Raw genomic sequence first — 27,533 nt, forward strand, 5'->3', positions numbered from 1 at the left:
ATATCATAACATAATTTCGTCTCTTCTTTGGACTCCCTCTCATCTCCCGCTCCCACTTAACATCGTTGCAAAAGATTTTTTCCAAGCAAATTACCCACTTGTTTACAATATTTATCACCGCTCATTTAGGTAAAATCTAACAATTCTCCAAAATAAATTTATATTTTCCTTATTTCTCACTTATCATCAAAATCAAATCTAATTCAATGGTAGGCAATTATTTATGATCTTGCATCCTTCTTAGCATTCAACCAAATTGCAGTATTTCTGTAAATAAGTCTTAAATTTCCCCCAGTCCTCTTCAACCCTCTCTTCTCCCAGGTCTCGGATCCTGCCAGTCGGTCCCTAGGAGTTGGTTCCTAGGAGTTGGTTCCAATGTTTTGTCCTTTGCCTCCGGCGGCGAAAGGTCTTGGCTCCAGCCCTGGTTTGGTTCCCCTGCTATTTATTTTTGGTGACCCCCCCCCCGGGGTGATTAGGCTAAACAAGCAAGCAAGCAAACACTCCCGGATCCTTGAAGGCAGGCGGGTGATGCCTCTCTCCCCCCCCCCCCCCCAGGAGCCAGCAATGCAAAACGTTCCCCCCCCCCCCGCTTGGGCGCTAATTGGTGCAGCTGTCGCGCTTGGCCCGGGTCACGGCTCTCCCCCCAACGCAGCGCGAGGCGAGGGAGCGGCCGGCAGCTACGCCCCCCAGGAGCCCGGGATGGCGCGCGTGCGCGTCCCCAAGGGTCCGGGGAGGCTGGCGCGCGGCGTTGGCACGCGCACTCTGCCCTAGAGCGGGCGCTGCGCCGTTGCTTGCTGCTGCCTGCTAGCTGCCCGCGAGGAGGAGGAGATGTTGCAAGCCATGCCCGGCTGAGCAGCAGCAGCTGGCCAGGTAAACTGCATCTGGGGGGCTGGGTGCGTGGGGTGGGGGGAGAAGGGGTGGGTGGGCGGTATCAAGAGGTGTGTGCGTCTAAGGCGCGTGCAGGGATTCTCCCCCTCTCCGGAGAATCGCGTTTGGCTGTGCAAAAGGCGAAGGAGGCGGAACCGGTCTTTGCTGCTCCGTTAACTCATGGGCAGGTGTGCGTGGGGGAGAAGAAGAAAAAGTGGGCTTTAGGAGCACGCAGGAGACTTCTGCGTGCCCCACGCACCGGGGAAACGCTTTCGAAAGAGGGAAGGAGGGCTAGCCCACCTTAACCCACCCACCTGCCCTCCGTCAGAGCCTTGCATCTCCTGCCAGTCGCTGCTCCTACCTGTCAGTCCCTTCCATTCATTTTCTCTGGCTGTCATTCATTCAGCCTTTATGGGCATAATTTCGACAATAAAATTCATAGAAGAAAGGGAGGGGGAAATCCATAAAACGTGGGTAATCCAGACGGAAAGACTCGGTAGCCACCATTAAGTAGTTTTAATTTTAACTTTAAAAATCTCAATTTAAATAATCCCGAATCCGTTTTAGTAGTTTTGGGAATATCATCTCTCAGCAGATATTGGATTACAGATTCTTTGCAAACAGATACTTTAAGCTTCGAAGGAGTCTGTTTGTCTTTGCCTGTATTCCACTTTCCACCTTCCCTTCCTAATTCCTCCCCCCCTTCATGTTTTCCGCCTCTATTTCTCTCCTTGATTCCCCCCCCCCCTTGCAATTCACTTTCTTGCCTATTTCTCCTTCCGTCCCTCTGTTCCATCTATACCTGCCCTCACCTGGTTTTATCTCTCCAAGTGATCCGGTTTCTGTAAGAGAGAAGCAAAGGGAACTTTTGGAAAACCCTCCTCTATCCCCCTCAGGAGTCTGGATGTGGTGAGGTTGCCCCCCCCCCCCCAAATGGTGTTGATTTTCCTGTAATTTTTTTATATTTCGTGAACAAGGTGTTAGTGTGCTGCAGGCCAGCAGTCGTGTAAAGATGCTTTATTTAATAGGAACCAAAAATCATGTTTCAGGAGGTGGAATGTCCTTTGCAGAAGAAGGGTAGTCGGTGACCCAGGAATGGTCATTTTGTAGGAAAACTTTGTATTGGGACACTTTATTTTTTTTTAACTTGACTGTGGTTTCAAGGGATTTCAGATACAAACCATGGGACTATGAACTGCATGATGCATGACTTTAGCCAAATGGAAGAATATGTTCAAAAGTGCAGAGGAGATAGTCCTCATTTGTTGCTACTCCTTACAATACCATTTTTAGTGAACGTTAGGTGTCTGAAACTTGGTTTCTCATTCTTCATTGTAAGCTTCTGATTATTGGAAACCTAGTTAGTGGCCCAGGGTATGAAGACTGCATCACTGCATCAGAACCAACACTCCCGGACAAGGTGAGCTGTGTAAGCTGCAAACTTGCGTGCTTTTGCAAACAAAATGCTTCCTCTGTCTCTAGTTGATGCTTGGTGCAAGAGTATGCAGGCTTTTGACATAACAGATCTCCGCCAGGCAACGGAAAAGGCAGATAATGCCTCATAGTGCACCAAGTGCTGCTGATATACAACTGTGCGGTCTTTTGAGCTACACAAGCAGTTCAGCAATGGGAAAGATAAGCAAATTGCCCTACTTTCTTTTGCTGTAGATATACACACAACCTTTTTGAGTTACTCAAGTCTCAGCAGCTGCACAGAACTTTTAGGATGTGTTGTATTACCAGCTTAAAATGCAAGTTGTTTGTCTCAATTTGGATGGAAGCTGGTTGGGGGGGGAATGCACAAAAATGCAGCATTTTATTAGAAACAGCAGGATTTATGTGTACACCGCTTCTCAAATTAAGTGATGGGAGTGAACTCGATGCAGAAAAAATGGGATTGGGTTTGCACCCTTAAGTTAACCTTTTTTGTGTATCTAAAAGACCCTGTGTGTCAGCAGAAGCTGGATCAATAATATATGTTTCCTTACATATCTTCGCCAAGCAGACCACCTTGTGAATCATTTAACTGAAAAGGCTCAAAATCGTTTACAATGGTTGAAGAAGTTTTAATAATGTTTCAGTGTGATCATTACAGAGCTCTTTAAGTGGCCAAACCCAGCATAATAATTTATTTATTTATTTTACAGTAGGCTTGTGCTAACTTTGAAATATGCATAGTGAAGTATTCATTAGGCACCCGACAGAATTCTTCACTAGGTTGATGAAGAATTCTTTCTCACTTCATTTGTTTCCACACTTTAGTCCGGTGAAATTGGACAACGAAAGTAGTTGGTTAACACCATATAAACTTTCAAGTTAGACACAACTCTTCATCATACAGCTTCATATTGGGCTTATGGGCTGAGTTCTGCATAACTGCTACATGGGGAGGTGTTAATTGCCGGGCAATTTACAACCCCACACCTCAACAAAAAATAATCCAGTTTAAATTACTGGAGCTAACCCAACATCAACCATTTTGCATCAGCAATCGTTTGCAAATAGTTTTTGTGTGTTTGTGTGTGTTTGAATCTATCAGGCTAACAAAAACTTTGCTTCCATTCTTGATGTGTTCTCTTTATTTGGGTCACATCCTATGGTCGGGAATTCTCCACTACCCATTAATCCTATTAAAAAAGAAGATGGGACAATGATTCCCCCCCTCTCTCAAGGGCACCAGTAGGGTGACTGTTAATTGTACAATAACGGTTCTGGTACAGATAGAGATTGTTCACAGTGAAGCTTTGACACTTTTATTAACCTTCCAAAGGAGCTTGTCCTTGATTGGGAATCGTCGGAGGATATAGTCCTGTTTGCTTCAAAAGTACCTTGCAACCACAGGTTTTTGCAAACTTGTCACTTTACTGGACATTAAAGCACCCAAAACCAGCTCTGCATGGCAAACATTTTGGGGTGCTCCCATATGTGAGTTTTGGACACTTTACACCAAGGGATGTTAACAGGGCAGGATCTTCTTCTGGCAACCCAGCCAGATGGGAGGGGTCTAAACAAAATAATAATAATAATAATTCTCGGGGCCTCTTTTCTTGCAACAAATCAGACAAGAAAAAGGAAGGGATAGTAAACATCCAAACACTTTCTTAGATCCAGTGTTTGTTTGTTTTTTAAATTACAACAAGCTGCTGAACAAGAAATGGAACAATTCCTCAAAAAATGTGATGGATTTTTCGGGGTTTGAAGAAGTGTTGTGTGTCTCACTTTCCCAATACAAAATACGGTTGTCTGTTGTTTGGATGTGTAGTGTACATATGAGATCTTTAGTGCTTCAGTAGTCAGCACATCTCATTTTTTTTTGGTATTTTGTATTTCTGCAAATGCGTAACCTGAGCCCAAGTCTATACTATATAACTGCAGGTACCTTAGTTGGGGGTGGAATGTACTGAAACAGGCCCCCTTGCAAACCTCAGTACTGACCAAAGCTGTGCAGTTTACGTTACTGAGAAAAATGGGATTTCTGTGCTAGAACTGTAAGAAGCTTTCATACAAATTCAGTGGGGCATTTGTGTGTGTGTGTGTGTGTGTGTGTGTGTGTGTTATTTTGGAACGTGTGTGTGTGTGTTTTAAAAAGCAATTTCAGATTCCCCACCCCCAGAAGTTCCGTTAAAAAAGTTCAGCTCCAGAAGTTCCGTTAAAAAAGTTACTACAGTACATGCAAACACAATCGCGATCGGCTTTTAAAGAATACAAACCAATTGCGGTTCCTTAATGGAAAACCAAACATCATTATAAAAAGTAGGTGTAGTTACGATTTTATTGTGTTTCTTGCATTACCAGGTCTGTGTGTAAAGTTTCCAGCTGTATGGCAAGTAGTTTTGACAAAAGGGATGGGTGGGTGGGAGCGTTATTGCCGCTTATACCAGATTGATTTTGCTGAATGATTTTGTTACTATCTGAAACCATGGATGGCACTTAGGAACATAGGAAGTTGCCTTATTATGAGTTGGGCCAGCCTGTTTTGGCTGTCAGTGGCTCTCAGAATTTCAGGCAAGGGTCTCTCGCAGCCCTAATAGGCTCCCCTTTGGGCCACATAGATAATTTCAGACTGTGGACACAGGGTGGTAATGTGTATTGATTGCTTTGCTTACTTTAAAATGGGGTTAGCTAACTCTGTTTGATTTTGGGCAGGGGGCTTCAAAACTTTTGCTCCTTCTGGTGGGTGGGGGCCCTGGATTTCAGTCCCATAGTCGTGCTGTGAGTGCAGCGCTGAAGAGATCCTTCAGGCTGGGCTTCCTGTTAGAATCTCATGAGAGCGCGCTGTTCGAGAGCCTTGGCAGCTGGTCCATAACGTTTATAGTTTTTGTGCCCATAAAGTAATTACGCCTTTGGCAAATTAAGCTCAGTGATCGGAAGTGGGGAACCAAGAGAAATAATCTGCAAACAGAAGAGATCAGCCGTCCCCTTGTGTCTTCAGATACATTATTCAATTAATTTGGCTACTTATGCAATGTAGATTAGCGCTTGCGGTGGTTTTATATTCCCTTTAAAAGGGCATGGAATGGACTATTTGAGGAGTGGTGTGCAGTGTGTGTTGTGTGTGCATACGTGCGCATGCTTAGAAACCTTACCCATGGATCTGAAGTGAAATTTGCAGGTTGGAAAGAAAATATGCAGCACAGAAGTACAGAATTCCTGCATACATTTTTCCAGCTGTGTGTGAAAATTGAGGTAGTGTATCTCTCTCCCCCTACACACACACACACACACACACACATAGAGAGAGAGAGAGAGAATGAATATGCTATTAGCAACTAGACCAGCAGTGAATTTCAAGAGACGCTGTAAAAGTTTTGATAACACTAGTGAAATTCCTCAGGGGCATTTCTCTCATATCTGCTTTAAAGATACCTGGTCACTGCACTTAACAGAGGTGTGTGAGTGAGAGAGAAAGGGGGGGGGGGGAATGACAGCACTTGCTATTCACATGGGAGAGTGGTGTGGGACAAGACATACAGTGGAGTGAAAAACAGATAATGCTGTGATTATGGGGAAATGATGGGCAGACCAAGGAAGTGGAGGGTTTTCGGAGAGCGGCACATATGCAAATATCTACCAGGGATGGAAGCAACCGCACTTGAATTCAGAGATGTAGGTGCTGTTCCAGACAATTTGGCATGTTACTTTGATGCCCTGGATGCACTCAATAAATGATTATGGTAAACAAGAGGGGGTTTTTTATTCCTGAACGTCTCCTTTGATAGAAACCAGTTGTGAGACAAGAGCAGTCGAGGGTCCCCAGCTTCTTCTTATCAAAAAGTGAAAACTACTTGGGGGGGGATCATTGAGGCACATATATTTGCTTGCTTTAATCTACTGCAATGGTATATGCAGGTGTTCTCTCTCTCTCTCTCTCTCTCTCTCTCTCTCTCTCTCTCTCCCTCTCCCTCTCCCTCTCCCTCTCCCTCTCCCTCTCTCTCCCCCCAAGAGCTGAACAGTTGTCCTTTCAGAAGCGGACACTGAACGGCCTGTACTGTTTGCCTGAGACAGCTATGATAGGTGTTATAGTTGAAAACAAGATCATTATAAAGTTTGCACACTTCCATTACTTAGTGTTGCTAGGCTCTCAGCAAAGTCTGCAATTAAAAAAAAGAGATGTCTTTCAGCTCCTATGTCAGCAAAGTCCTTCCTGGAATTTGTCCCCACCCTTCTTAAACTTTTTTTCAGTTTGGTACCCATTTTATACTCAAAACAAGCTGTTCCCTGGTCTCAGCCTTTTGCAGTACACAATCCAGGCATTGAAACAGGGCATGCCTTTTAATTTGCTGTCTTGTGTTTGAGTACATTTTTGAAAGTTTGCCTACCTCTTTCCCGCAAGCTGTGATTTTATATGAGTGAAGTAGCCCTTGGTGTTCCTCCTCCACACCCTTCCCTGAGTTAGAAACATCTTACTGTATTTCTGTGCTCAGAACCTGGAAGGAAGGCTTGAATCGTACAAAACAAACAGTACAACTCTGGAACAGTGCAGAGTGGCTGGCCAGGCACTGTGCTGCCATAATTTTAGACTGATTGAAACATACAAAAACTGCTGCTCAAGCAGCAATTGCAATTTCTTTATCCGCTGTCAAGAATTATGTCCATGATCTTGAGAAATGTCAATTTGCACTGGTGAGGACAAATAAGAACTTCTTTACACAACGGTCATAAAGAACGCCTGTATGTTTCAGAAACTTCTTGGAAGTCTGCCGGGAGGCGTAATAACCAGAACCGGTAATATGCCCTCAAGCTGTTTGTCAAGGAATCAAAGGAGGAAATGGCCTCAAATGTTATCCAATCTGAGTGCCAGCCTAAAGGCAGGATCCACTGAGCAACAGCAATCATTTCCCCCACAGCTGAGGGCCTTTTTATCACAAGAGTTTTAGCCCATAGCAGCTGCAGGAAGAACAAGGCTGTCCTTGTGGACATAGTTGCATACAAACTCTGAGCATGAAATTCATCTCCTAATATTAATGTTGGTCCCCAGGTTGCAAGTGACGTAAAGAACAGAATGCCACACCTGAATAAGGGATTGGAGAGGGGGTGGGGAGGGTGGACTTGATAATACGACGCCTTGAGCGGGGATAACATTTTGCACCCCACCCCCCCAATTTCTTATTTTCACTATAATTCTGTTTAGCAAAGTTACTTTTTTATGGATCTTCTCAGTAGGTACCCAAATAAATATAAGTTGTTGTTGTTGTTGTTGTTGTTGTTGTTTTGCTCCGCCTCATCTCGTCACTTTTTTTGGGAGGGGGGGAATTGTTTGCACTGCCCTAAATCCGTAATGCCTGTAAAACGATGTGGAACATGTATCTTCATATGGCAGGGATTGAATGCTAAGCCAGACATGTGTCTATATTTGCAGAACACAAACTGCACTTGGAAGTACATACAGGCCCATTTTCTGGCTTGTGTTTCTGACCACAAATCTACCCTCCCTCCAAATTGAAGTTGAGGATTGTAAAGAGGTAGGCATGTGCCCATCCCTTGAGGTGCTGCTTGCCTTGTGCAACTGTACTGCTGCATCTCATGTAGTACCACAGAGTATTTTATATTCCCCACCCCCTTTTGTCACACCTCAAATAAGCGGACCCTTTTGTCACACCCACTAATAAGCGGCCTCCCACTGTAATAACTGCTGTGTGGCAAGGATTCTGGACTAATTTTGGAGGAGGAAGTGCACGGTATTACACAACACGCGTTCAGCAAGTGATAGTGTGCCACAGCAGCAAAAAGCCATCAAGTGAAGAGACTGCTGCTTGCTCTGTGTACCAAAACTTGTACCAATCTTGAGCAGTGAGGCCTTAGTTAAAAACGTTTTCATCTGACACATTTAACTCCCTCCCCCCTTTTTTTTTGCAGCTGAGCTTTTAAGATTAAAAGCAACAACAATAAAAAACACCCATCATTTTAATACATGTACACATTTGCTAGGTTCACAAGCAGCTCTCTTCGTTCTTCTTTATGCCACTTTCCAGCAATCTGAATCTCTGTTAAAGATAAACAGCCAAACACACGAGACAAACAAATGAATCTAAAATTGCTCACTGAATCTACGTTGGGAATGTGGTTTTTCTTTTCTCTTTTACCTTTCATGTAGGCGAGGATTATAACAGGTTTCAGTGTATATATTTTAATCCTTGTGCAACAGTGGAGGTTAGTGTTCCTTTTAAGCAGAGGTAGAGCCATTTGTTGAAATGGACCAACCCTATTATTATTTATTTCTTGTACCCCACCCATCTGACTGGGTTGCCCCACCATTCTGGGCAGCTTCCAACAAAGTACAGTAAAGGAACGCACCAAAATATCAAATGATAAAAGCTTCTTTGTATGTGATTGGGACAGACCCAGGTCTGAACAAACTGATACAAACACATGGGTTAAAATTGTTCTTTTGCCATTGTCCAGTTATAAAGCCTCCATGAACCCAAATGTGCATACTGTGTGTATAGACTGGGCCAGGCTAGAAACATGGCCCTGGAAATATGTACTGACTTGGGGATTTTCCAAGTCGGGGTCCCTGTTTCTGGAGCTGTGTACAATTGAGGTGCGGCTTGGTTTTCAGCCTGAAATGCAAAATGCAGAAGGTAGTGTTCTATTCACCAGGCAAGGGTAGAAAGCAGGTTTGGGATTGTTGCTTTTAAAGGGTTTGGGGGGGCGGTATTTGTACCAGGCTTGGCAAGCCCAGTGATCTCATGCAGCCAGGTGCAGTTTGGGAGGCCTTGCATTGTACAGTCCTACTCAGTTCTGTGCTTCAAAAGGTTTTCTGTGTGCAGCTCAGTAGGCTGGGCTCAAGACTCGCGCTCCCTGACACTTTTCATTTATTCAAATACTTCTGTGCCACTTAATAGCCCTGAGTGGCTCTCAAAACGCCTTGCAAAAGATTATCCCCCCCCCCGCGATGGTGGCGAAATGGGGGGCAGGCTCTCTGCTTGCCCAATCCCCACATATCCTGGATAACCCTGCTGTTCCTCAGATCCCTGGCTGGGGACTGGGAGGGATAAACGCCCAATGCCTAAGCCAAGGTCTCCCTACATCTGAAGCTTTAATAAAGTTGTGCCCAAATTTTAATCCCATAACACATTGTCTTGAGTCATTATTCCACGCGGGTGTCGCCCAGGGTCGGGGGTGTGGGTGTCTCCGCTTGTCTGCACAATAAAATGCTGTGCATACGAAGGCAGGGTTATTCTTGGTCTTCGTTCTTCCTTTGTGTCATGCCAAGCGCCTGCTCCCTCCACGGTTCTCTGAAGGAAAGGAGTGGGCCTAAGTGGCTGGATCTCACTTGGCCTGTGATGGAAGCCATCTTCCTTTAACAGCAGTTGGCAGGCAACGTGTCCTCTGAGGCAAGAGAGTGGGGCTGCGCGGCTGGATGTTGCTCAGCCTATGATGGAAGCAGTCCTCGCTTCCAGAGTGTTTTTCGTTTCAAAGTCCTATGACGCTCCCCCCCCCCAAACATTTACACAATATTCAAGAGAACCAAAGAAGTCGCTGATTTCTGTTCTGCCCCATGTTCACCTCACACAGCACCTTTTCCAACCTGCTGCCGTTCGGCTTCTGACAAAAACTACGTTGTTCATCCTGCTGTTGTGGAATTTTACACGATTAATCGTGTAAGTCATTTCATTATTCCACACCATTCGTTTCTGTGCGGAGGAAACACAATCCAAATGGGTTTTAAAAACAAAACGAAAACACCCATCAATTATGTATTGTTTGCAGACAGAAAACAGCAGTAGCAGTGAATCCCAATTCTGTTCGCTGGACCGATTTCCATTCCAGACATGGGACAAATAAGTGAACAGCTTGTGCTCCCGTTTCTTTTTATTATTATTATTATTATTATTATTATTATTATTATTATTTTATTGTTAAAATAATGCAACATTAATACACATACATTTCATACATACTGCTCCCATTTCTGTCAAAAGTCTCTGACGCCCCTAATCAAGGGTACTTTACAGTGTCTCTTGTGAAAACATAGTTCGAAGGTACATGAGCAAATAATGAGCTTTCTTGAGGTAATTTCACCAACGAGGAGGCAGTGATTAGCAGAATCTTGGGACAGTTCGAGCAGGTTAAGTGATTTGAGCATTGGTAGGCAAACTAAGGCCCAGGGGCCGGATTCGGCCCCATCGCCTTCTAAATCCAGCCTGCGGACGGTCCGGGAATCAGTGTGTTTTTACATGAGTAGAATGTGTCCTTTTATTTAAAATGCATCTCTGGGTTGTTTGTGGAGCATAGGAATTTGTGGTGTTGTTGTTTTTCAAAATATAGTCTGGCCCCCCACAAGGTCTGAGGGACCGTGGACTGGCCCCCTGCTGAAAAAGTTTGCTGACCCCCTGTGATTTGAGTGTGTGTTCAATGTAAGTTTAGATAATAAGAGGTTTTTATATTTATTTAGTTTTCATGTGTTGTTAATTAGGGTTGAAGTGTTTTGTGTGGTGCAAAACATGAACCCCCTTTCAGCAGTGCTTTGGAGGGGAGTGTCCCCCCAAACGAAATGGTAGGAGGAAGATCACACATCCCTTTGTTCCCTCAGTAACTTGGAGATGCTCCCCCATCTTCTGGCCCCTCCTTGTGAGGATGGCACCTCCGCAGCACATTAAGACACCCTTAAATGGTACAGGTAAAGGACCCCTGACAGTTAAGTCCAGTCGCAAACAATTCTGGGGCTGCGGCACTCATCTTGCTTTACTGGCCGATGGAGCTGGCGTTTGTCCGCAGACAGTTTTTCTGGGTCATGTGGCCAGCATGACTAAGCGGCTTCTGGCGAAACCAGAAGGTAATATGGCTTTCTTTGCCCTCAGTGATGCTATATAGCCATATTTGATTGGCTACATTAGCAGTGTGACATCATCTGGCTCGCTACAGGATCCCTGATTTGCTAGGGAGAAGAGAAAATGGTGCCAGTGGACCATCAGAGGAGAACAGCGTCGTTGGGTGTAAGATACATTTGAGAGTTTGTCCTCCGTCCTTTTGGGCAGATTACCCCTCTTTCCACCAAACATTATCAAGGATGATAATTCGGTTTGGTCGCGGCAGTTTATTTGCTGTCTCTCTGGATTTTGCATTGGGGTATTTTCTGATAAGGTTTTGTCTTTCAACAGCAACAACAACAAAATTATCCTGCCTTCCTGTAGTTCAAGCAAATAAAGCTTCAAAAACGTTTGTATACACATTATGCTGGGCCCCTGCTGTGGTCTTCAGCACATGGAATGTAAAAGCTGTATTTATATTGACGTATTTGATCTATTGTAATGTATGAGGGCTGCCACAACCAGATATCCTCTGTTTTTAATAGATTCCCCCCCCACCCCAGATTTTTCTTTCTCTCTTTATGGCAGTCCTAGAAGTGAGAGAAATCTGTGACAGTTGAACCCCATTTATAGTGTGGACGTGTCAAAGAACTTAACTTGCTGGGTTGATGATATTATTATTATTATTATTATTATTATTATTATTGATTTTATTTGTATGCCGCCCATCTGACTGGGTTGCTCTAGCCACTCTGGGCAGCTCCCTCTGGGTTAGCAGTAACACAAAGGGGTTTTGTTAAAGGATATTCCTGGGACGAGGGGCAGTTATTTTATGGCTATAGGTATGTATTAAGGGACGCAGGTGGCACTGTGGGTTAAAGCCTCAGCGCCTAGGGCTTGCCGATCGAAAGGTCGGCGGTTCGAATCCCTGCGGCAGGGTGCGCTCCCGCTGCTCGGTCCCAGCGCCTGCCAACCTAGCAGTTCGAAAGCACCTCCGGGTGCAAGTAGATAAATAGGGACCGCTTACCGGCGGGAAGGTAAACGGCGTTTCCGTGTGCGGCTCTGGCTCTGGCTCTGGCTCTGGCCAGAGCAGCGATGTCACGCTGGCCACGTGACCCGGAAGTGTCTCCGGACAGCGCTGGCCCCTGGCCTCTTAAGTGAGATGGGCGCACAACCCCAGAGTCTGTCAAGACTGGCCCGTACGGGCAGGGGTACCTTTACCTTTACCTTATGTATTACCTGTTTGTGCAGAGGTGAAAGGGAAACGATAATAGAAGTTTAACACTGTCAGACTCCCTTGTATCAGCTGTTTGTTTCCAGGGGAATTCTAAGTCATGTTTCCTTTGAATTGGTATTTATTTCTGACTAGTGCATTTTATGGGGCTAATTATTCATGGTGTGAAATGGAGACTTTGTTTTATTTTTCAAATGTTTGTTGGTATATAACGGGGAGGGAGTTGGTTTGTGAGTGGATGGAGGAAGAGGGTAGGGTGAGAGGAAAATAAAATAGCCCCCTTGGGTTGAGGCTGAAACCTAAAAGGGCCTGCACTTTTGAAGTTTTAATTTGCCTTTGGGGTGACGACTTTGTTCCAAGTCTTAGGAAATAAAGACCTCCTTTCGGTGTTCAGATCTGGACACTAGATTTCCAGCAGAATGTGTTCACAGGCTGTAAAAGGATTTGGAAGAGAGATGCAAAGATGTACACTTTTTCAGAAGTGAGAAGTCAGTGGCTGAAGGTGTTTGGCGTTTAACTCAAAATAAAGTAAACTGAATGATGGGGGAAGGGATATGCTGACAGTTTCCTCAGGCATCCTAAAGGGTTTCTGACAAAGTGAGGGAATGATGATTCAACCTATTCACTGAGGAAAACGCAAGGAATAATGGATTTTAAATTATATGGAGGCAAGATTGGAGCTGTTTTCACAAGTGCTGTCCAAACTGGGTTTTGTATGAACCGTATCTTTAATACCAGCATCAGCCTGTCATTGGCTGGAATGCATGTTCTAATTTGAAAATGGCTCTTTCTTTCTTTTTGGCTTTCTGTCCTATTTTGACACCACCCATACGTGCACATAGATGGCTTAATAAGAAATACTCAAAGCTGCATTTAAGTGTTATGTGAAGATGCTCTGAATATTTGTTTTCATTTATTTTCTTTCATAAAATTTATGCACTTACTATTTTAAATAGTACATGCTAAATTGCATCGAAAGCCATGTACCTGTGTTTTCGCCCCTTCATGTTCTCAGCAGATGGGGGTAACTTAAACTGGGGGGAAAGCACCTCCCCCATGACTAATTTAACCATTAAATAGATCCAGGAGGGAACACACTTGGAAGTTGGTGTTGCAGCTTTCACTAACCTGATGTTCGGCAGATGTTTTGGACTACAACTCTTATCATATCTGATCTTTGGCCACGTTGGCCGGGACTGATGGGAGATTTCGTTCAAAGCATCTGGCGCTCTGCTCCTTTGAACCTTATATAGGTAAAGGGACCCCTGACTGTTAGGTCCAGTCTTGGCCGACTCTGGGGTTGCGGCACTCATCTCGTTTTATTGGCCGAGGGAGCCAGCGTACAGCTTCCAGGTCATGTGGCCAGCATCACTAAGCCGCTTCTGGTGAACCAGAGCAGCGCACGGAAACGCCATTTACCTTCCCGCCGGAGCAGTACCTATTTATCTACTTGCACTTTGACGTGCTTTAGAACTGCTCAGTTGGCAGGAGCAGGGACCGAGCAACGGGAGCTCACCCCGTTGCGGGGATTCGAACCACCAACCTTCTGATCAGCAAGTCCTAGGCTCTGTGGTTTAACCCACAGCGCCACCCACGTCCCTGAACCTTATATACCTCTAAGCAAATTTGCTTTCTTTCTAATCAGGTGCATCTCAAGTGCTCCCAATAAAATTAGAATGATTCCAGATAGAGATTGGATTTTCCGGCATGCATGTTTCACACATTAGCTTCCATACATTCTCATTCTTTCAGTCAATTCATTGCTGTTCCTCTGGATAGAGGCGACCACTGAAATGTCACCAGTCACCACCACACACACAAAGTGCTAATGGGCTTTCACACCTGCAGTGATTGTGAGTGTACAATGAATTATTTTTACTTACTGTATTTTCTGTGTTTAGAGCAATACTGGGTTAAATATTTTTTTTTAAGTACTGGCTGGCATTTTGACATTGACAATGTGTGGTGTTGCAAACCCCCCCCCCCCGAAAAAACACACCCACATGTGCATGAGCAGCACAAATTCCACAAGAAACTCTCATCTCGTGACACCCTCAGTAATTTTAGTGACATGGGGATGGGGAGAAGCTCAATTATTGCAAAGCTTATTTTGCAGCTTTTTCAGAGTGAATGCAGGAACTAAATTGACCTCTTACAGCTCTGGTTTTCCTCCATGCCTTGGCCAATTGGTAGGGGGTGCCACTGTTGTAAATTCTGATTCCTACCCTTTCAATGGCCCTTGACATTTAGCTAGTTCTGTTTGGTTTGAAAAGGAGTCAACCTGCTGCCACGATTGCGTCAGTTTGGTTCTCCAGGTTTGTGCTTCCGCATAGACTGTTCCGGCAGAGCTTCCACAGGAGTAGCTTTGCTAGTCTGTGGCAGCAAAAACAACAGAGAATCTTGTGCTACATTAAAGACTAACCTATTTATTATGGCAGCTTTTGTGGTCTAGAGTCCAATTCACCAGATGCATGAATTGCAGATAAATCTGCTTGGGAACTCTTTATCTAAAAAACATCAGTTTGTGTCAAGTTACTGCAATGTCTGTATTCTGGACATTTTGTGGTAGCGTAGCAAAACTTTAACTTTCCCCTCTTTTTCTTAAAAAGAGATTACAGTGGTACCTCGGGTTACATATGCTTCAGGTTACATACACTTCAGGTTACAGACTCTGCTAACCCAGAAATAGTGCTTCAGGTTAAGAACTTTGCTTCAGGATGAGAACAGAAATTGGGCTCCGGCGGTGCGGCAGCAGCAGCAGCAGGAGGCCCCATTAGCTAAAGTGGTGCTTCAGGTTAAGAACAGTTTCTGGTTAAGTACGGACCTCCAGAACGAATTAAGTACTTAACCTGAGGTACCACTGTAAAGGGAACTACTGCACTATTTTGACTTCAGCAATCTACTGATGGCTTGCCCTTTCTCCTGTTTAAAGTAATACTGTAATAGACTATGCTTTCTGAACCGCCACCTCTGTGGTATAATCCCCCACCCTACCCTTAATATCTGACCTCTGTTAGTTTACACAGCTCTCCTCTGCTCCTTGAGAAACAGAAAGTGTTCAGAGAGAAGGGAGGTGGTCAAGGGAGCAGTTGTTTTGCATTCATTTGAACTGTTGAAATATTTAATCAACACAAAAGATTGACTGTGTGCTGCCTGGAGGCAGCATTTTACAGCATTTGGGGAAGATTTAAAAAAACAAAACAGGAAAAAGGCAGGTCAAACCTTGGCATTCTCTAGGGGCAGATTTGGGCCTCTGAGCCCCAACTGCAGTATAGCAATGAACTTGTGGGAAGGTTTGGTGTCCTTCGACCGTATCTGTAACATGACACCCACATATATTCATTTTCTTACTTTTACCTTCATATCTATCTAGATCAGGGTGGTCCAAAGCATGACCCAAGGGCTGCATATGGCCCTCAAGGCCCTTTTTTGCAGCCTTTGATCCCCCGCCCTCCTGCTGCCTTTCAAAAGGCGAGGTATGGAGGCAATAGCCTTTGGAAAGGAGGCGTGAGTGCTCTGACGGGGCCTAGAGTTCTCCCTCTTCCCTCCCAAAGCCTATGAAAAGTTGGCCTGTCCTGATTTAGATGGTTGCCTTATCTTAAAGAGGCACCCCATTCCTCTCCACTTGCCATGATATTTGTGGAGGGCAGTTACACCTACACAGCTCACCACTCTGGTATTTTAAATTACATTCAATAATTCCTCAAAAACACTTACATTTCTGGATATTTTATGAAATATACAAAAAAAAAAGTGGTAAGGAAAGCTCTTATAACGTACTGACATTTGCAATTTAATCTTCTGTAGAGCCATACAGCCTTTGAAACTTGCTGTGATATCCCCGACCCCAGGAAGAGGCTTGGATGGCACGGCTGGTCTGTGTTTGTCTCTCTCCTTAAAACCCATTTCCTCCATGAAGACCTCATTTATCCCACAACTTTCACCCCCAACTAAAATGGAAGTCTCTGAATGTGTAGATGCCTTTGGTCACCTTAAGCATTTATTATCCTTGCCTTTCTCTTTCTCTTTGTTCTCCATTTTCACATATTGAACTGTAAACTCCTTGAGACAGAGAACAGTCTCTTTTGCTAATCACATAAAGTGCCATACGTTAGTGGCTCTATATAAATGAATGCACCGTTATCGTCAATTTCTTCAATGTACTGGTTGGAACTGGTGGTCTTTTGGTACCCTTTAGTCCTCTTAATCAATTTGTACGACCTAAAGAAGAAGTACTTATTTCCCTTCATGATTCCTCCAGTGAACGGCTTGATGGTTTTTGGACGTTCTTGAATGCTGTGTTTCAGCCCACGGCTAAGCGTGCAGAAATAATTTTTAAGAAATAAATGGCTCGGCTCCAAATTTTCAAGAGGTATTAGAAACCTCTTCTGGGGCCTTATTTTTCAACATCGTTATGAAAGAGTTTTAAATCAGAGATTAAAGGGCAGCTCTAATCTTCACTAGAGTAAAGAAAAGATTTCACTTCAGGGATGTCTGGAGACCTCAGGGAAATGTTGGCTTAGACCAAAGAGTATGGACTTGGGGGGGATTACTATAAGGATCTTGTTAGGCTGAACTTGTCAGCTGCTTCACTCCCAGTGAACCTGTTTGATATATACAGTGGTACCTTGGGTTAAGAACTTAATTCATTCTGGAGGTCCATTCTTAACCTGAAACTGCTCTAAACCTGAGGTACCACTTTAGCTAATGGGGCCTCCCTCTGCTGCCGCGCAATTTCTGTTCTCATCCTGAAGCAAAGTTCTTAACCCGAGGTACTATTTCTGGGTTAGCAGAGTCTGTAACCTGAAGCGTCTGTAACCCGAGGTACCACTGTACTGTTGCATGCCACCCCAATTTCTGAGTGATTCAAGATTCCATGGGTTCCAGGTGCTTACTCAGGGTTCGTTTTTTTCTGGAATGAGGGACAGTGAGACTGTGGTGTCTTTATGATATATGGTTTATTTACATATACAACCTGAGTCTACGATGAAGGGGCTCATAGGATTAACACCCCAGAGGGTCTTGCTTCTCCTATAGCCACATCCTTGGATTCTATCAGAAATCAGGCATGGGTCTGTTTCTCAGCTGCCAAGCCTGCAGCCTCCTCTAGCTTCTGGCTCACACACCTCAACTCAACTTTAGCTATTGTCTTTCCAGCTACCAGAGAGTTGAGGGCCTCGGCCCAGTATACCTGAAGGAGCGTCTGTACCCCCATCGTTCAGCCCAGACACTGAGGTCCAGCTCCAAGGGCCTTCTGGCGGTTCCCTCACTGCAAGAAGTGAGGTTACGGGGAACCAGACAGAGGGCCTTCTCGTTAGTGGTACCCACCCTGTGAAATGCCCTCCCATCAGATGTCAAAGAAATAAACAGTTATCTGACTTTTATAAGACATCTGAAGGCAGTCCTGTTTAGGGAAAACAAAATAAAAAAATTCCTTCCAGTAGCACCTTAAAGACCAACTAAGTTAGTTCTTGGTATGAGCTTAGTTGGTCTTTAAGGTGCTACTGGAAGGAATTTTTTTATTTTGTTTTGACTATGGCAGACCAACACGGCTACCTATCTGTAACTGTTTAGGGAAGTTTTTAATGTTTGATGAATGAATATGCGATTGTTTTAGTTACATGTGCTTAAGCTTAGTTACAGGCTAGGATTCAGTAGGGCATGGGAAATGGGGAAATAAACCAAAGGTTTCATAGAAAATGTGGTAGGTGAAAAGATTTTTGCTATCCTTCACTTGTAAAACAAGCCTTTTAAGGAGACATATTTCTGCCTCTGTATTGGCATTGTTTTTAAAATGTTTTAATTGATTTTTTCACTTGCATGCTTGCTGCCCAGGCTCCTTTGGAAGTAAGGGCAGGATTAATAATAATAATAATAATAATAATAATACATTTGAGAAGACCAACCAAATGTCAAGGTCCAATAAAGGTGGCATTGTAAAAAGAGCAAAATCTGTGCTTTGGACAGGAGGAAGCAAAATGGGCTTGTGGTTTCGTTCCCATATGTTGGAAAGAATTTATGTGTGTCCTCAAACTGCCTCTTGTAAAAAGTAATAGTAGCCATGTCGACCCATATTAAAAATTCCAACATCGCTATCAGTCCAAAACCTTTATAAGGGCAACCAAAATGTTACAGAATAGTGTGCAATTTTTCAAGTTCCCCAGAATTCTTCATCAAGCTAGCCGGCTAACAAAAAGAAGGAAAGGGAAGAGATAAGAAGGCAAAACCGTTGTGGTGTCATGAGATCACTATTAGTCAGCTGATGTCTTTGGCAAATGGTCCATTAAAATGTGTTGATGCAAGTTGCTAAGAGTGGTCCCTTTCTGCAGTTCAGATCCTGCTCCAGGTTCCCTAGAATGTGGTTATCTTCAATGGGAAATGGGTGTACCTTGTCTCTAGTGTACACACATGTGCAAATGCATGCAAATGAACTGTAAAGCTGAGGTCTGTATTTTGAAACTGTTAGCGTAGGGTAAGCTAGTTTCTGTTTTCCTAGTATATTTTAGCAACGACCACCTTTCGTTGCAGCGGAAATGAATAGTATGTACCTTAGGCGGAGTAGAGTCTTCAGCACTGTTTAATATTGGTGGGGGTGGGTGGGTGGAGCACCCAGGCGCTAATCTTTGATTTCAGGAAAAGGGTATTAACAAGTATGTCACTATTTCATCGGCAGTATATTGGAGGCTATGTTCATGTCTTCATAACGTGCCAGACTCGTCAACCTTGCAAGCAGCCGCCTTGTATGAGGCACCCTTGGGCCATCTCTCTTTCACAGCCTCCTTTGTAAAAACAGGTCAGGAGGGAGTTCGTGGGCAACAGCTTCCAAGAAAGCTGGATAAAGAACAGACAAGCTGTAAACAGTGAGGCCTTAGCTGTGGAAACACCCCCCCCCCCAGCTTTACCTAAATACAGGAAAGTGCTTGTATGCAGGAAAAGAGGGTGTGTTTCAGAGGGTGCACAGAGAGGTTACTGAGAAAGGTGACAGAGATGCTTTCTACACTGGACTCAAGGCCTTTGCTGTGTCCACAAGAGCTGCCTTGATTCCTGTAGAAAAATAAATCACTGGGGGCTCAGCCCCTTTTCAGAATGCTTGTGGGTCCAGTTCTCTTCAACCGGAGAAAGAAAACCGGAGAAAGATTTGGAAGGCACCCTTCTTGCTAGAAAGGGTGTTTTGGGTTGTTCTCAAGAGGGCCATTCAGACAAAATGGTACTCTTCCTCTTAAGGCTCTGCATTAATAGTTTCCATGGCTTTGGCTTCCTGATCTTTTAACTCTTACTAGCCACAGTGAGGTAAATTTGGGGTACCATTGAATTGGGGTGTTGATGAGCCCCAGATCCTTTTCCCCTTTCACCCCTTGCTTACAGATCAACCATAAAGTTCAGTGCAGATGAGTCCCTACCCACTTGCTATCTTAATTTGCCAAAAAGCAGTTTTTTACATTAACATACATATGGAAATTGGTGTCCAGAGTGCATTATGCCCCGTATGTCAGAACAGAACATTCCTTCACCTTTAATGGCAGTGGTGTTGCTAGGTACTTAAACACCACTGCCATTAAGGGTGAAGGAACGAGCTCTGGCATATGGGGTATAATGCACTAGGACAATTCCTTTGCAGCCATCACTGAATGAACAGGAGAAGTTCACAGTAATTCCCTAGTAATATGGTTTGAATCACAATTAAAGTATCAGTATCAAATACTTTTTCACATAGCACATAATGAAACTATAGAATTTGCTGCCTCGGTATGTAGTAAATGCCACCAACTTGGAACACTTTAAAAGAGGGTTAGACAGATTCATGGAAGGTAAGGCAGTCAGAGGCCACCAGGTGTAGTGACTATATTCTGTTTCCACAGTACAGTCGTACCTTGGAAGTTGAATGGGATCCGTCCCGGAAGTCCATTCGACTTCCAAAACATTCAGAAACCAAAGCATGGCTCCTGATTGGCGGCAGGAAGCTCCTGCAGCCAATCAGAAGCTGTGGAAGCCCTGTTGGACGTTCGGGTTCCAAAGAATGTTCACAAACCGGAACACTCACTTCTGGGTTTGCGGCGTTCGGGAGCCAAAACATCCGAGTTTGGGATCCAAGGTATGACTGTATACCAGTTGCTGGGAATCACAACTAGACATCTCGTTGGCCACTGTAACAACAGGATTCTGGATTAGATGAGCCATTGATATGATCCAGCAGTGCTCTTCTTTTGATCTTAATGCCATGTGTTAGGAGTGGGGTTTATAATGGATTGTCCAATACAGTGGTACCTTGGGTTACATACACTTCAGTTTATATACGTTTCAGGTTACAGACTCCGCTAACCCAGAAATAGTACCTCGGGTTAAGAACTTTGCTTCAGGATGAGAACAGAAATCGTGCTCCGGCGGCAGCAGGAAGTCCCATTAGCGAAAGTGGTGCTTCAGGTTAAGAACAGTTTCAGGTTAAGAACGGACCTCCGGAACGAATTAAGTACATTAACACTGTAATGTAACATCCTTCTTTAAGCAGTTCTGTTCTGCTGCAGGAGTATTCATCCGACATAAGTTCTAAGAAAGACATAGAATCATAGAACTGTAGAGTTGGAAGGGACCGTGAGGGTCATCTAGTCCCACCCCCTGCAGTTCATGAATCTTTTGCCCAAAGTGGGACTCAAACCCACGACCCTGAGATTAAGAGTCTCATGGGTGCATGAGAAGTCCGGTTAACTAGGCTGGAAGAGGGCATCCCAATGAAAAGAATAGTACCTCTTGTTGCTTGTCTTGTGAGGGACACACTGACCCTATGACTGTTAATGTTTTCTCTGGGGGCCCAGAGACAAAGCCCTGTGTAGATACATTCATCCCATCAGCTTATACACGGCCAGTCTTTTTAGACTATTCCTTTGATCCTGCAAGATCTTCAATGGACTGGGAAAGATGCATCCTGATTGCTGGGGGGGGGGGGGGGAGAGAAAGGACAAGCCACATAGATTCCACAAGAAAATAAGACAGAAGTAGGAAAAGTGCACTAAAGAGGACAGGTAGCTGTGTAGGACCTCAGGGATTCCCATCCCTTGGTGTCCAAATAACTCCATTGTCAGTTACAGTACTGGCTTCACTTACTGGCTAAAAATACCGAAAGCCGAAAACAGCCAGGCTGCCTCATCTCACAGAAATCACTTTGAAAGGTACCTGCACATTTTGCTTCATAACTTTCTTTCTAGGAGGGCTAGAGACTTATTTTTTAACAATGAAAGTTCAGAGTCTTGGGCTGTGGGCCTCGTACACCTGTGCCCACCTTTTAGTGTCCCTGACCAAGAGGGAGTGTCATGCTCAGTGCACCTCTTAGGTAAGTTCTGGCCTTTCCAGGATAAATGTTACCTCACCATGCCAGTGCATACTTTTGTAACTTCTAGGGCCAACAACTATAATACACTAAATATGAAGCTGACCTTGATCTCTCCTTGGAGGCTACTTCCTGGTGCAGAGAGCATATTGCATATGTTCTGTGACAATTGCACTGGCTGCCTGTGTGCTTTGAGGTCTAATTAAAGGTCCTGATTTTGACCTTAAAAGCCCTTTGCAACCCCGGACCCATCTATATACGGGATTGATTCTCCCAGTTTCAGCCCAGGTGCCAGTTGGGGCAAGCAAATCAGGCCCTAGTCTGTGTGTCTTGAGAAGCTGCCTGTATTGCTTTTTAAATTTTCTTAAAATACATTTTTATTTTGTATTGCTGGTATTTGAGATTTGGGAGCTCCTTTGAACATTTGGAAATGGTATAAAATGTTTTTTTTTAAATAAATATTATTCCTATGTTAGGCTGGATGGCTGTGGCTGAGAGAGAGCAGTTCATCTAAGGCCACTTTGGGAGATTAATGCTGACCTTATAATTCAATGAGGAGCCTCCTTGCTTGTGGCTAGTGGAACTCTTTACTGTTATCCTAACACTCCAAATATCCATGAACCTACAGCCTCCAAGCACTGTAGCCTTTTGTACGCCTCTTAAAAAATTAATTTGCATCATTTCCAGGTTCAGAAACATTAATTTGGACTGATATTGTTGCAAGCAAGGTTCCATAAGTATGCTTGCTTGTGAAATTATGGGTGAATGTGGGCTAATTCCTAAAGCAAAAGATCTTTCTTGCTGAAGTTTTCCTAAGAAAAATGAAACAGCAGCATACTTTGCTCCGTTACAGAGTACATCTTTGGAAATAAGCACTGAATTTACTTATTTATTTTGGTCTCACATTTGAATATTTTGCTCTGGCAGCTGTCAGTTGAACTCCATTGATCACAGAAAATGCTGGTTGAGATGGGGAATTGATGGTTTGTAACTTGAACAAGGAGTGGCTCTTGAAGCCAACAAACGGTAGCTGAGTCCCATTATTGGGGGAAAATAACGGGTGGGGGTGGGTGGGTCAGAAGGGTTCTTGGACTTAGCAGATTCCTTCACAGCTGTTTGTGGTTTTGTGTGTGAGAATACTTTTTGCAGCTGTTGGATCCCTCTTGCTGCTTCATTTTTGTCTTCAAGCACTGGGACTTTGTAGTGCTGTTGCTGTTCTCCACCCCCACCCCAGTAAATTTCTGTTTTGCATGGTGGCATTTTGGGGTAGAGTCTCTCCCAGTCTCCATAACAGCATTGTTGAGAGTAGTTTAGTGGTCTCTGGGGGTAACAGAATGGACAGGAAATCTCACAAGTGATGCTGCCCCTTAAAGTACCAGTGCCATCATTTTGGTTCTTGGTTACTACTACTACTACTACTAATAATAATAATTTATTATTTGTACCCTGTCCATCTGGCTGGGTTTCCCCAGCCACTCTGGGCGGCTTCCACAAAAACCAAAAATACACTAAAATCACACATTAAAAACTTCTCTGAACAGGGCTGCCTTAAGATGTCTTCAGAATGTCAGGTAGTTGTTGATCGCTTTGACATCTGATGGGAGGGCGTTCCACAGGGCGGGCGCCACTACTGAGAAGGCCCTCTTCCTGGTTCCCTCTACAAATATCTAGATCAGCAGCCTAAGTTCTGATTAGTCCAGATGTTAGCAATTGGGCATGACTGCACTATCCATTGACTGTTAACCCACCCCTGCATATAGTTGCACTTCTATCTGCCATGGTTAATAAGCGTTGATAGACCTAAATTCAGTGCATTTATCTAATCTTTTAAAAATATGTTTCTACATTCATAGCATCGTATGGATTCATAGCATCGTGTGTCTGGTCTTTTGAAGAAGTGGCTTTTTCAGTGTATTTGTTCTGCAAAACAAGCCTTGCAAAGCAAGCCTTTTCATTTTACTAGATGACCTTCAGATCTTTTGTGTTTTCAGAATACTCTAAACTCCAAAGTGATAGCATCATTTGTTTATCTATTTAGTCTTATTTATAACGGTATTTGTAAGCTGGCAACTCCTGAGAAGAATATTGCTCTAAACTAGTAAAAGTAACACTGTCTGGAAGTACCTTGTTCATTCCTGGGCATTCATAAGGAGGTTGATGGAAGTTTGTAAGTTCCTTGCACACCGTTGTACAAAATTCTCAAGAGGAGTTTAACCTTGAATTCTCTTAGCCATATACAAGATGTTGTGGGTATGCAACAAGAACAACTCTTTTTACATGTGGATCATAGAATCATAGAACCTTAGAGCTGGAAGGGATCCCAAGGGTCATCTAGCCCAAACCCCTGCAATGCTGGACTCTTAGCTAAAGCATCCATGACAGATGACCATCCAACCTCTGCTTAAAGACCTTCAATGAAGGAGAGTCCACCACCTCTCGTGGGAGTCTGTTCCACTGCTGAACATCTCTTAATGTCAGAAAGTTTTTCCCGAATGTTTAGTTGGAATCTCCTTTCTTGCAACTTGAAGCCATTGGTTTGAGTCCTACCCTCCAGAGCAGGAGAAAACAAGCATGCTCCCTCCTCCATGTGACAGCCCTTAAGGTATTTGAAGATGGCTATCATATCTCCTCCCAGTCTCCTCTTTTCCAGGCTAAACATACCTAGCTCCTTCAAGCGCTCCTCAAAAGGCTTAATTTCCAGACCCTTGGTTGTCCTCTGCACACGTTCCAGCTTGTCAACATCCTGCTTAAATTGTGGTGCCCAGAACTGGACACAGTACAGTGGAAACTCGGTTGTTGAACGCTTTGGAAGTCAAACATTTTGGCTTTTGAACGCCGACAACCCAGAAGTGAATGCTCCAGTTTCTCCATTTTTCCGATGGATTTTGGAAGTAGAAGGTCTTCCAGAATGGATTATGTTCGACAACTGAGGTTCCACTGTATTCCAAGTGTGGTCTGACTAAGGCAGAACAGAGTGGTACTATTAATTCCCTTGATCTGGACACTCTACTTCTGTTGATGCCGAAGAGGGTAAGAAGAACAAGGAGTCTGGAAATTTCAGTCAGTGCCCTTTTTAAAAAAAAAAGCCTAGGAAAAGATTGGGAAGCCTCCTGCAAGGAAGATTGTCATGTGAGTTTTGTCTGCATGGCAGTGCTTCAAGAGACAAAAAGCAAGTGTGAAAGAGAAGCCAGGAAGGGCGGGTGAGGAAAAATTATCAACTGAGTCACCACTGATAAGGCACTCTGCTGCTTTCCTCTCTGTCAGAGTCTAAAGCGGTATTAAGTGTGCTGTTCAGAGAGAACATCACTGGAATGCTAATCACATTAAAACGGCGTGACTGGTAGGGAAGGCAAAGGAGAGGAAAAAGCTCGTTACTAACTCCAGATGGCTTGAAAAGCGCGACCCACTGCTGCTAAGAGATGCTCAATTAGCGATTACTCCTTTTAATCAGGAATGACGTTGAGTTGTGCTGCTTGGGGAAGCTTTGGAGGTGCTGAGTAAGGCTGGCATTGGCATCTTGTGGTTTTGCTAATCGCACATTCCACATTAACAAATAATATCCTAGTGCCTTATTGAATTGCCTCCTTGCCACACCTGCCCTATTTTAGTTTGTTTGTTTGTTATTGGAAATTTTATTGACAACACAACATAACCCCCACCCCCCCAATACAGAAATCCACCCTTATTAAATACAAACATAACAAACAATAAGCTTAACAGAAAGCCACTGCCAATCACTGTGGACAATACTGAGCTAGATGGACCGATGGTGTGAGTTGGTATAAGGCACCTTCCTGTGTTCCTAAGAGTCTGCAAGGCAGAAGTTCCAAGGCTGATTGTGCTTCACCACCAGTTCTGCCTACTCATCCAATCTCCTCTCATTTCCTATACATAAAGGTAAAAAAGGTAAAGGACCCCTGGACGGTTAAGTCCAGTCAAAGGCAACTATGGGGTTGCTGTGCTCATCTCGCTTTCAGGCCAAGGGAGCCAGCATTTTGTCCACAGACAACTTTCTGGGTCATGTGGGCAGCATGACTAAACCTCTTCTGGAGCAACAGGACACTGTGACAGAAACCAGAGCGCATGGAAACACTGTTTACCTTCCTGCCACAGTGGTACCTACGTATTTATCTACTTGCACTGGCATGCTTTTGAACTGCTAGGTTGACAGGAGCTGGGACAGAGCAACGGGAGCTCACCCTGTCATAGGGATTCGAACCGCCAACCTTCTGATCGGCAAGTCCAAGGGGCTTAGTGGTTTAGACCACAGTGCCACCCACATCCCGGGATTCCTATACATAAAGGTAAAGGTAAAGGACCCCTGACAGTTTAGTCCAGTCGCAAACAACGCTGGGGTTGCTGCGCTCATCTTGCTTTACTGGCTGAGGGAGCCGATGTTTGTCCGCAGACAGTTTCCCCAGGTCATGTGGCCAGCATGGCTAAGCTGCTTCTGGCAAAACCAGAGCAGCGCACGGAAACGCCTCTTACCTTCCCGCTGGAGCGGTACCTATTTATCTACTTGCACTTTGACGTGCTTTTGAACTGCTAAGTTGGCAGGAGCTGGGACTGAGCAACGGGAGCTCACCCTCTCGTGGGGATTCGAACCACCAACCTTCTTATCGGCAAGTCCTAGGCTCAGTGGTTTAGACCACAGCACCACCTGTGTCCCTATTCCTATACATAGCTTCACCTAAATAATGCCATCTCCCAACAGCTCTTTCTGTTTGCTCCTATCTGTAAGAGTGCTTTGTAAATCTAAAGTATATGTTAAGGTTAGCAATGGTTTATTAAACTATTTTTATACTACTTTACATTTTTTAAACAAACAAACAAACAAAATCTAAGTGGTCCATCTATCTAATTTTTGTTCCTTTTCTAGAGAGTTCAGGATGGCATATTGTACAGTGTTATCCCCTTGTATCCTGCGAGAGAGGTTAACATGAGTGCAACCGGCTCAAGGTCACCGAGTAAACTTTGTCTTGGAGTGAGGCTTTGAACACTGGTCTCGCTGTCTATCCAATGCACTAGCCCAGCCTTCTCTAACAAGGTGCCCTCCAGACAGGGGACGGTAGGAGTTGTAGCCTTTTGCCCTTTCTCCTTTCTGAGCTTTTGTCCTTTCTGCTTCCCCTTGTTCCTTGTCCTCCTATTGCCCATCAGTTATCTTCAAGGGTGCCTTCTGTTTGTCCCAAGGCCTGGCAGAGCAGCAGCATACACTGGGCAATTACCTACAGATGCCCCAGGTTCCCCTTTCTCTTCCAGATTCTACTTTCTCCTCTTCCTATCTGGAACTGCATCTGAATATCACCGATCCCAGTAGAATAACCTGCAGTATTCTAACTGTACTTTTATATATCTATCTATCTGTGTATTTGAAGCCAGAAACAAAAAAAAAAAAAAAAAAATTGAGAGGAAGGGGGGAGTTTGGTTGTGTTGCTGCTGCGCCAGTGAAAAATGAGTGCCTTCTTATGTAGGTGTCAACTAATGACACCAGCTGGGAATGTTAATGGAGGCCCAGCAGGCAGAACTTGTTTGCTTTCCAGCAAATAATCAAACCTGACACTAGCAAGGGAGACATTTGTAGGTTCCTGGGAGGGTGTCTCCTTGCTCATTCCCCTGCTCAGAATATCTGCCTTGCACTGAGTGAGCAGGTGGAGTTCAGCATAGCCCAGGACTTAAGAGGACTTGTTTCCTGTATCTTGCATAAATTGGAGGCAGACTTGATAGTTTTGACTTACCCCATTAACCTGTAGCAAGTAAGAATTGCCTGCAAGCAAGCAGGCAAGAAAACCTTGTTTCTCTTCTCCTCCGCACACCCTTAGGCCATAAATAAGTAGGGGAATTTGGAAAAGCTTGTAGA

At 44.2% G+C, this 27,533-nt stretch overlaps 1 protein-coding gene across 4 annotated transcripts in view; it reads left to right on the top strand.

Moving 5' to 3' along the window:
- The first annotated feature begins 739 nt into the window (after window positions 1–739).
- ZNF385C (zinc finger protein 385C) overlaps window positions 740–27,533 on the top strand; it is a 158,680-nt gene continuing 131,886 nt past the window's right edge. The window contains exon 1 of one of the 4 annotated variants that reach the window (XM_079949646.1): window positions 740–870. Coding sequence is in view for 2 of the 4 variants with exons in the window: in XM_079949643.1 (XP_079805769.1) it covers window positions 10,948–10,984 (37 nt within the window). In the remaining 2 variants the exon portion in view is untranslated. Of the gene's footprint in view, window positions 871–9,321; window positions 9,972–10,932; window positions 10,985–13,942; window positions 14,208–27,533 lie in introns of those variants that run through there. The other 3 variants (XM_079949645.1, XM_079949643.1, XM_079949644.1) reach the window with 3 other exon arrangements.

This window comes from Podarcis cretensis, assembly GCF_951804945.1.
Source record: "Podarcis cretensis genome assembly, chromosome: 13".
In the NCBI taxonomy this organism is placed as follows: Eukaryota; Metazoa; Chordata; class Lepidosauria; order Squamata; family Lacertidae; genus Podarcis; species Podarcis cretensis.